The sequence below is a fragment of the Hipposideros armiger genome, unplaced genomic scaffold (genome assembly GCF_001890085.2).
Source record: "Hipposideros armiger isolate ML-2016 unplaced genomic scaffold, ASM189008v1 scaffold_685, whole genome shotgun sequence".
Lineage (NCBI taxonomy): Eukaryota > Metazoa > Chordata > Mammalia > Chiroptera > Hipposideridae > Hipposideros > Hipposideros armiger.
In genome coordinates this window covers 613,311-623,950 of record NW_017732035.1, presented here as the reverse complement: position 1 = coordinate 623,950, position 10,640 = coordinate 613,311, and the positions used below count along the sequence as shown (strand labels likewise).

Below are 10,640 nucleotides of genomic sequence, written 5' to 3'. Positions count from 1 at the left end.
CGGCATCCATGCATTTTCTGGAAACTTGCTTTGACTCATAATGATTAAATGTTATTAAAATCACTATATTTTTCTTCCTCTTCAGAGACTCTTTTTCCTCCTTTTTAATGCTTCTGAAAATGACACGCACCTAGAAACAAGGTGCCCATTTGGTGCCGTTTGATTTTCTCCCTCAGAAGCTGTCAGGAAGGCAGTGGTGCGCTGTGTGACAGACACACCTTAAACGTCATGTCTCAGAGTTACAAAACTGGAAATCAAACCTTGAGCGTGGGTGGCCGCACACATCGCCATCAAGGCTGGAAAAGCCAGTTATTGAGTCAGCAGAGCTGCTGTGTGGCTCGTGTGGCCCCCAAACGCTGGGCCATGATGTGCACAGACAGGACACCCCAGACCCACCCACCGACAGACCGTCGGGGCGTCACACTCACTGTGGGATTATCAGTAGGTAGACGAGGCCGAATAAGGCAGCCAGGAGGAGAGCGAGCACGACAGCGAAGGTGAAGTACTCGTCCTGGAGCTGGTGGTACTGCAGACACACAAAACGCACAGGCGGTGCTGCCGTCCCCAGGGCCGCATGCGTCTTCCCCAGGGCACCGCCAGTGCCCAGAGCCCCTGCAGCACCAACAGGGACAGCCCCGCGCCCGCTGGACCAGACCGGACCGGGAGAAGGGCATCGCGTGTGGGACTCCTGGGCACTCCTGACCCGGTCACCCACCTTTCGCTCCCGCTCAGCCTGCTTGTACTTCAGGGTGAAGAAGTTCAAGTCCGCCATCTCCAGCTCCGTCTGTCGGGCTTCTAGGAGGCGGCTGATGTACCTGTTGACACGGGTGCCTGGGGTGGTGTAGACAACGTTTGTGGAGAAAGACGAGCGGTTTCTGAGTTTTTCAGACGCTGTTCTCAACGCCCTGCGCTGCGGCCATCGTGGAGAGAAAGGGGTGTCATTAAACCACCACGCACGCCCTCGGTTTGCACCCTGGCGCACTGCTGCCTGGCGGGGTGGGGCTCCACCACCTGCTGCCGTGCAAACCCAGGCGGGTTAGCTCATCATCAGCGGTGGGGCTCCTGCGTCTGTAAGTGCAGGCTACATGGCAACTCCTGGGCGGCTCCGTGTGGAAGGGTACAGGGCCCACACGAGTGCAGTGAGGGCAGTGCCCAGCACAGAGCAATGAAACAAAAAACTGGTTCTTTGAAAATATCGATAAAGTCCACAGATCTCCAGCAAGTGTGACAAAGAAAAGACACTAACAAATTCAGGAATAAAATGTAATTTTACTACAGAACCCACAGACATCAAGAGGATAATGAGAAGATAGTATGAACAGCACTGCACGCATGAATGTGACAACTTAGATCAGTGAGCTATTCCTCAAACAACACACAAACTACCACAAGTCACCCAACATGAAAGGCAATTTGAATAGCCCTATCATTACTAAAAAAATTGAATTCACAATTTTAAAATTCCTGAAAAACTAATCTCTACGCCCAGGTGGTTTCACTTGAGAATTCTACCAAATGTTTAAAGAAGAATTAACAACAATTCTATACAATCTCTTCCAGAAAAATGGAAGAGGAGGCAACACTTCCAAATTCACTTTATAAAGTCAATATTAACCAAAGAAAGTACAAAAATGGACAGCTATAGGCCATATCACTCATGAATAAAGATGCAAAAACCTGCAACAAAAGATTAATAAATAGGATTCAGCAATATATAAACAGAATTATACACCATGACCATGTCTAGAGATGCAAGGCTGTTTAAATACTTCAACATCAACGCAGTTCACCATACTGAGGTTAAAGAAGGAAACTCCCATGATCGTATCAATTGATACAGNCGGCAGGGCTGGCGGGAATGGAGGAAGGCCCAGAGACCGGCCTCTGTGCTGACTCTCCGGAGGACCTTGTGTCTGGTCAGCTGGTCACTGACAAGATGGCCCACAGGCCGCTGCCCTGATGCAGCGCAGAGTGGAGAGCGAGGCCCTGAGCGGAGCCTGTCCAGGGCCCCAGGGCAGTTGGGGCAGCGTTAGGACCCAATCCCCCCAGGGCTCCCCGGACGGCACTCACCGTGGCCCCGGCCGTGGGCGCCAGCCCCACTGCAGCCATGTAGGTGCTGCCGATGGTTTTGATCTTCTCCAGGTCCTTGTAAAAGTCTTTCTCCATGAGCTTCGTTTAAAACACAAAACTGTTCAACGTTACATAACATTTTAGACAAGTCACGACAGCGATCGCCGCCCCGAGCAACCACAGAGCGGACGAGCGCATCAGAAAGCAATGTCTGCTTTGCTGTGGGTACCAGGTAATGTCTGGGCAGAACTGAGAGGTGCAGGACGTGCCCTGCCCTCCAGCTCACGACCACCGGGAGGAGAACGGGCCTCCGTGGGAGGGATGGAGGGCTGGAGGACACAAGGACCCGCTGCCCACCCACCATCCACCCTGTAGGTGAGGTCGCCCAGCCCGAGGTCGTACTTAAAAGTCAGGGGACAGGCACTCTCGCCCGGGCTGCAGACCAGTGCCCTCAGCCACACCCTGGCAGCCTTCCTCCCAACCCTACGGCTAAGACTCCTCAAATGTCACGGCCGGTCTGCGCCCCAAGCGACAGAAGCCATGTGCTTTCTCCCCGCCCTCCCACAGGGCACGTGGTCTGGTCCTGGGTCCAGCTCAGGACTCAGTTGGAAGAAGGTGGCGCTGCCCAGCACCGGATGCCCCGCCGCCACGGTGGGGCTGGCGGGGACAGCGAGGCGCCCTTACCTCGTCGAAGTCGGCGATGATCTCGTTCAGGAGGCGCAGGCACTCCACCCCCATGTTGTTGCCGTCCAGCTCGATGTAGAAGTCGTTGAAGTTGGGGATGGAGGCAAACATGACGCCCACCTGCGAGTACGACTGGTAGTAGAGGTCCTGGGGGGCAAAGGTCAGGTCAGCAGCGGTGCAGGGCTCAGAGGGCTTGGGGACCACCAGAGGTCAGTCGGCACAGTGCGTGCAGAGCCCTGTGGCCAGCTCCCCCACCCCCATGTTGGAGACCAGGGGTGCAGAGGGAGGACTCTGCCCGGCCCAAGGCCCAGCCGGAAGGAAGTGAGCCCCGGGATCTATTTCAGGCCAAGCCAGGCAAGCTGACCCTCTAGCCAGCCTCTTCCTTTGTGAGTCAGTGCTGGTCAGCCCTGCTCTGTGGGTCCAGGGGGTCCCAAGCTTTACTGGGCAGGTGTGGCCATAGGAAGCTCTGACCAGCCCAAACCACAGTTGCCCCGGTGACTGAAGCAGCTGTCCTTCCTCCTGAGGACGATAGGCGCTATGCTCTCTCCTGGGAGCAAACGGAGGACACTACTCTGGGGTGCCTCGTGTGTCCCAGGGGCTTGGCCCAGGCACTCCCTGACCCTGGGGGTGGCTGAGGGGACCCCTCAACTTCGGTGTGGCCAAGGGCTTGGAAATGACCATGCTCTGTGACTTTAAGCAGAGACGTGATGGGAGGGCCAACCCGTCGGACCTCCAGCTGGGACCTGGGACCCCGCTTGTCAGCGCCCAGCCACGCGCCAGCTCACCATGTTCCGGGGGTTGGACATGAGGAAGTGCTGGGCGACGTGGGCCGGTAGGAGGTTGAAGAGGATCCTTTTGTTATCCAGCTTCACTCTCTCCATGTCGTCTCGCTCCTCCTCTGCCTGCGGGGTGCAGCCTCCGTGAGACTAACGCCTCCATGTGACAAGATGCTCTCCCGGACCAGACTCTGAGACCTCTTCTCAACCAGGCCCTGACTCTGGGGTGTCCCTGCTCAGCTAGTGCAGCCAGGCCCCTGCCCCTGACATCTGACCACCCTCCAGGTGACGTGGGACCACCTGGCCCGCCCTCAACAAGAATCCCATTTGGTCAATTTGACCAGAAACCCCCCAACACCTGTGATGTCTCCCTATCTACCAGCCCCCATCTGCTCCTTGGCTAAACCCTGCTTATCCTGTGTATTTGGGGCTGAGCCCCATCCCTTTCCCAGGGCACTGGCCCCCAACTGTCCTGAACGACATCGGCCGCACCACCTTTCACAAGTATGAACCCAGCGTCCACTTTCTGCCTTTGCTGCGGTCATGGACACACGCTTTCTCATCACCCAAACTGCCGAGGCGCTGGCAGTCCACACCAGGGTTGTCCCACCCACACAAAGCAGAGGGGCCCAGAGGACCCACAACGCCCTGGACAATTCACCATCCGACATGATGGAACATTCAAAGGACAGACAATGGGGCTCCCCCNCGAGGTCCGGCTGGCCGGGAGAGCCACGAGGTGCCCGGTCGTAAGGGAAGGGGGCCCAGCAGGACAAGGACCCGCCTGAGTTGCACAGCTGGGCCCCCGTGAGCCTCTCTCTGGGCGTCTGCACCGCGGCCTCGGCCCTAGTGTTTGGGGTTGGCTGATGGGAACAAGCCCTTTTCTCCAGCTAAGTGTGGACTCAGGTGCATCTAAGCGTCTCCATGATAACCAAGATTTGAAATGTGTCCTGAGCTGGACAACAGCCCTTCCAGTTACTAAGGCACTGATGCCCAGCTCCCAGAGACAGCTGTCCTTGTGTGCCCCAGCTGTCCATCTAAGCGGTGACACCCTCCCTCTGGGAGGCCAGGGGCTGGCCTACTGACCGCTCCTAGCGGGTGTGCCCAGGTCGCCAGCCCTTGGAGCCCGCGTGCCGGGAAGGCTGGGCGCCACATACCCACGCGGAGCACGAAATCATTGTAGGACTGGTAGTTGATCTCGTCCAGGACGTCGAACATCTCGATGGCAAAATCGGCCAGCGTGCTGAGGTGGGCGGAGATGCACTTCTTAGCCTGGACAGGAGCACACACAGGTCACTGCGTTTGGGGGGTGCAAGGACTGGGGGGGCAGGGACACTCAGCGGGTGAGCTTCCCGGGTGGGGTACCAGCCTGTACCCCGGTGGGATCAGGGACTTGATCCCACATCAACAAGGCAACAGCCTGGCAACTGTGCCCAGCCGCGGGTGGGCGGGCTGGTTTCCTCAGGGACCCACGGGACCTACAGCTGCCCTGGGTGCGAAGGTCGTCCCTTTGGACACAGAGGCCGAGTGTTGCCCCAGGGGCTCGACCCACACCGAGGCCAAGCCTTCTGCAGGCAAGGGGACAGCCTGTGAGTGGGACGCCAGAGGTCCCAGCTCGGGCTCGGACAATGTTGTCACCAGCCGTCATACACAAGGAAACAAGGTCAGTGAGGGGTCCCACCAGGGAGCTCCAGCTCCGCTCCCCCACTGAGACCACATCTTTCCTCATTCTGTGGAGCTGAAAGGTCGTCTCTCTTGTGAAACGACAGCAATAAATTTTCTTCTTTTTTTAATGATATCACGGTTTCTCATGTTCCTTTTTTAAGGGCTATTTTACAATACTAGTGCTCAAAGTTAAGAAGCTAATGCTTTTTTTAAAAAAAATTAACTGACAGTTTGGGGTTTGCAGATAAATTGAGCAGACAGTAGGGAGAGCCCCACACACCCCCACAGCCCATCCCCACACAGCTGCCCCAACTGTTAACACCCTGGTTTAGGGTGTGAATCATCTGTCACCTACACTGAGTCATTACTAACTAGAGTCACAGTTCACTCTATGTGTTACACATTCTGTGAGTTTTGACAAATAGAGGATTTCATGTAGCCACGGCTGCAGTATCATCACTTGTAAAGATTTTTCTCTCAGTCTGTGGATTGCCTTCTCATGATAGCCTCTTCCATGGAGTAGAATTTTGAAATTTTCATTAGGTCCGACTTACCGATGTTTCGTCTCATGGATCATGCGTTTGGTGTTGCACCTGCCCAAGGTCACTCAGGGTCCCCCTACGTTACCTTCCAGGCGCGAGCTCTTAACCAAATGAGCCACTCAGCTGGCCCTCATTGGTTCTCTTTACTGCTTACCTGTTTTCAATTTCATCAATCTGTGCTCTAATTTTATTGTTTCTTTTCTTCTGCTTGCTTTAGGTTTACATTGCTCTGCTTTCTCTAGTTTCCTAAAATGGAAGCTGATGTTATCTGTTTTGGATTGTTCTTCTTTTCTAATGTATGAACTCAGTGATATAAATTTCCCTCTAAACACTGCTTTTGCTGCATCCCACAGATTTTGAAAATATATAACTTGTATTTTTATTTTCATTTAGTTCAAAATATTTGTAAATTTCTCTTGAGACTTCTTTGATCCATGTGTCAGTAGAATTATGCTTAATCTCCAAATATTTTGTAATTTTCCAGTTACTATCTATCTCCTGCTATTGATTTCGGGTTTAATTCCATTTGATCCTGAGAACATACTTTATATGATTTCAATTCTTTTAAACCTAAGTTGTGTTTTATGGCCCAGAACTGGTCTATCTTGGTAAATGTTCCATGTGAGCTTCAGAAGTGTATTCTGCTGTTGTGGGATGAAGAAATCTGCAGATGTCAGCTATATCCGGGTGGCAGGTGACGCTGTTCAGTGCAACTACCTTTATTGACTTTCAGCCTGCTGGGTCTGTCCATTAGTGACAGAGGGTGTTGGAGTCTCCCACTGTAACTGGATTCATCAATTTCTCTTTGCGGCTCTACCAGTTTTTGCCCACGTATTCTGAGATTCTATTAACTGCGTGCACATTAAAGATTGTTATGTCCTGGTGAAGTGACTCCATCATTAGGCATAGACCCTTTATCTCCACCTGATAATTTTCTTTGATCTGACGTTTGCTTTGTCTGAAGTTAAGGTAGCTACTTGAGTTTTCTTTTATTGGTGCTAGCACGGTATCTCTTCCTACGTCTTTTTATTTTTAATGTATCTCTGTGTGTCTTTAAAGTATGTTTCTTGTGAAAAACCTATTTGGGTCTTTTTTTAAGCCACTACATCAGTCTCCATCTTCTAATTGGTGTATTTACCATTCACATTTAAAGTGATTATTTACCATTTGCGACAACACGAATGAACCTAGAGAATATTATGCTCAGTGAAATAAGTCAAACCGAGAAAGACAAACACCATATGACCTCACTTANGGACCGCCGGAGAAGGCGGCCAGAGAGGCCAGCCAGGCGTCTCAGAGCCACTGGGTGGGGTGGGGCTTGCTGAGGCTCGAGTGGGGGCCACTCCTCCCGGGAGGGACAGGGAGGCCCACGCTGCGGGCTCGCCAAGCCACATGGCCCATCCCAGGTCAGCATGGCGGCCAGGCGTGTCTAGGCCGCCAGGTCTCACTCAGGGGCCCGTCGGTGACCAAACGGGAGTGACCGCCTCCCCCACCCGCCTTGCTGAGCGGTCCTGGGTTCACCGAAAATTCTGAGGGTTTTGTTCCCTGTGGAGTCTTTCAGGTTAAATTTGATGATATATGTTGCACTGACCATTATTTATCTTGGTACTGAGTTTGGGACGTGCTTAAATTGTGTGCCTGAGTGGGTGCCTCACTCCCCTCGCGGAGTCCCAGTCCTGGGGGGACAGGCGGAGTCCGAGAGGGGAGAGAAGGCCGTGGTCAGGGCAGTGTTTCTGTTCCGGACGTGCGGCCACGAGGGGCCGGGAAGCTCTCCTGCTGTAACCTCCAGGCAGGTCTGTTAACCACAGACATGCTGGGACCGCACAGAGCTGACCCGGAGGTCAGGGAAGGACGGGGCCAGAAACGCCCGGACGTGGGAGCCTGGGCGGGGAGCGGCGGGTGGGCCCCGCGGGCCTGTGTCTGGGAGCCGGTTCCCACGGAGCCAGCCGGGCAGGGACACGTGAGAGCCAAGCCTGCTGAGCACCAGGCCCAGAGGCTCCACCGGCAAACGCCGCCTGGGGGGGCCTTGGGGAAGCGCGGCTGTCAGCGAGACGCCCTGTGGGAAGAGCACGCACACATGTGCGCATGCACACACACACACACACACATGCACGCACACACGCGCACACATGCACGCGCACACACACGCATGCACACACGCGTGCATGCACACACACACACGCACACGCACGCGCACACACACATGCACGCACTGCCAGGCTTTCAGTGCAGCCTCCAGTGCCCGGTGGAGGGGAGGCCCGCGTCCTGCGGAATCCACACCCACGGGGTTCCTGAGGGGATTCCACATAACGTCCCCACGTGCACAAGTTCACAGAGCCACAGAATCCCTGAGGCCATGAGCCACCTCGAGTGAGAGTGGTGGACTTTCCCAAAAAGCCTGTAAAACTAGGGATGAGCTCCCTTTTAAAGGCACAGAACCCAGAAGCGGAGAAAATGGCCATGGGGGTCGAGGGGCCACAGCTCAGGCAGCAGGACGCGGGTCACGGACGCTGCACGTCCCGCGGGGCCAGGCCGGGACACGGGGAGGACACGCCAAGCTGCCGTCCAAGCGCTGGTGGCCAGACCCCACCCCAGGCTCCTGGGACAGAGCCCTCCTGCCCGAGGGGACGGCCTTTCCTGGAGGGGACCGGGGTCTCTGGCCTGGGTGACAGACACGAGGCGCATGTGGTTTGAGTGGACGCTCAGGACCCCACATCCCCGCACTCAGCTCCAGACTTCCACCCAGGCTCCCTGCACAGCCCAGCGGAGGCCAGAAGAGCCGAAGGTGGCTGTCACCAACCCAAGAAGCAAAACCGAAAATGGTACAGCGGGGCCACCCTGCAGGACGCCCGACGGACGGGCAGAAGCACTCGACCAAGGGCGGGACCGCAGGACACCAGACAGGAGCCCACGGGAGGGGACGGCCAGGGACGCTCCCCACAGACGGAGGGGCGGGAGCTCGGCCTCGCGTGCGTCCACAGAGGCGTGGGGCGCCACGCGGCGGAACGTGCAGAACGAGAGGAAGGCTTCTGCGGGGAGCGGAGCAGCCCAGCTCTGCGGCTGCCCGGACGGCGGGGCGCCCTACCTTGTCATCGTCCTCGCAGGTCATGACGTTGGAGAAGGGGATCTCCGCCTTGAACATCTTCCGGCAGTGCATGAGCTGCACCAGCAGGTAGCACACCGTCCGGAACCGCATCCTCTTCGCCGGCTTTATGTCCGATAGGATCAGCCCCGGGAACACCTGTGCGGACACGGCACACGCACGTGAGCTCGCGCCCGCCTCTCGGCTGGCCGGAGCGCGGCTGCGATGGGACGGGGCCTCTGCTCAAGCGCCGTGCCGGGGGACGCACAGGGACAGCAGTCTGGCTCCCAACTGCACCCACCACCTGGGAAACCCGGGGCGACTTGCCCAGGCCCGGGTCGGGGACAGCATGGAAGCCTGGGCGTCACCCGCCTGGGCCAGCGAGGCTGAGGAACGGCACCCGCCAGCCGGGACCACTCCCACCCACCTTCCCCTGGGACTTCAGTGCCTCCTACAAAGGCGTCCCTCTGCCCGTCCCCGATTCTCTCCCCTCACCCCAAACTTCACCAAAGGGGGCAGCTCCTTGTACCAACTGCCGCCACCTCGCTGGATGCTGTTGTTGGAGGAAACGGGGCTCCCACGCGGGGCATCTAGGCTAACTCCCCACGCACAGCCCCCTGAGTCCCAGTGGCTCGCTGGCCTCCCTCCTCAGCCCCTGCCCTCTACCCCCCACATTCTGGGGGGACGCCAGCCCTCCCGGGTCCAGGCCGACCTCTCACCTGGCCCTTCTCCAGGCCACGCCAGCACCTACGCCCCTCCTCACACTCCCTTTCAGGAGCCAATCTCCGTGCCAAGCCCACCCCGCACCCCATTCCTCCTCCCCAGCCTGTGCCACTCTCACCCCAGGACCCCAAGTCACATGGAGACCACTGCATCCCGGGGCCTTGAGCACTGACCCACGGACATACCAGGACCTCTCCATCCTGCCCAGCCCGCTGTGACCTAAAGCAGTGCTGGGCCACCTCAGTCCTGACCCTTCACCTCAGCCCTGACCCTTCACCTCAGCCCTGACCCTTCACCTCAGCCCTGACCCTCACCTCAGCCCTGACCCTCACCTCAGGCCTGGAAGCAGCTCCGTCACCCTCCATCCCATCCAGATCACTTTCCCTGGGCAGGGTGACTTGAGTGCCCCACATAAGATGGTCGCAGCCCTCCATGTGCACGGCACCCCTCAGGGCACAGTGCACCCCCATCCATGACGCCTGCAGGGTGCTCTCAAGCCCGTTTTGCAGGAGAGGCAGTGAAGGCCCGGTGAGGATGCAGGAAGAGGACGCGGGAGGGCCCTGCCTCTGAGGACATGGCTCGGACTTGCCTCGCGCGCCGGCCCCTCCCCCCACACAAAGGCAAAGGGCCGGGCGGCCGGGGGCAGCAGGACGCCCTCCGCCCCAGAGCTCCAGGCCTGGAGAAGCAGCGGCCCCAGCAGAGGCAGGAGCAGTCAGTTCTGAGGTCACACAGCCACCCGAGGCAGGGGTGCCGGTGCCCACCTTTCGCCGATGCGAGGGCACAATGAAAAAGGTCTCGATGTTATGAGTTCGCAAAAAGCTGTTCCTCTCGTGCCCGTGGCCCGGCTCCACCTCATAGTCGCCATTTAAGCACGCGAGCGTCGCCTTTGTGATGTGAACCTTCCTGCAGAAAAGGAAGCAGGGGTTGGGGGCCCAGCGTGACCCCACTGCTCAGACTCAGGGCACGGCCTCCCCTGAGTGGCCGAGGGCCTGGGCCCCCCGCTAATCTGGCCAGCGTGCGAGCCCCAGGCCCCGCGGTGGTGGCAGCGGCTTCCCCTGGCCGTGAGGAGCCCGGGGCAGGAGGGAGGCAGCGGAG

General features: G+C 57.4%; 1 protein-coding gene across 1 annotated transcript in view; it reads right to left on the bottom strand.

The window, feature by feature from the left end:
• Positions 1-10,640, bottom strand: part of ADCY1 (adenylate cyclase 1) — a 50,586-nt gene that overhangs the window by 18,407 nt on the left and 21,539 nt on the right. Inside the window, exons 7-14 of the mRNA XM_019626566.1 lie at positions 10,307-10,448; positions 8,826-8,981; positions 4,617-4,802; positions 3,540-3,680; positions 2,755-2,901; positions 1,923-2,169; positions 716-831; positions 429-526 (exon numbers count right to left, since the gene is read on the bottom strand). Coding sequence (XP_019482111.1) covers positions 429-526; positions 716-831; positions 1,923-2,169; positions 2,755-2,901; positions 3,540-3,680; positions 4,617-4,802; positions 8,826-8,981; positions 10,307-10,448 — 1,233 coding nt within the window. The remainder of the gene's footprint in view (positions 1-428; positions 527-715; positions 832-1,922; positions 2,170-2,754; positions 2,902-3,539; positions 3,681-4,616; positions 4,803-8,825; positions 8,982-10,306; positions 10,449-10,640) is intronic.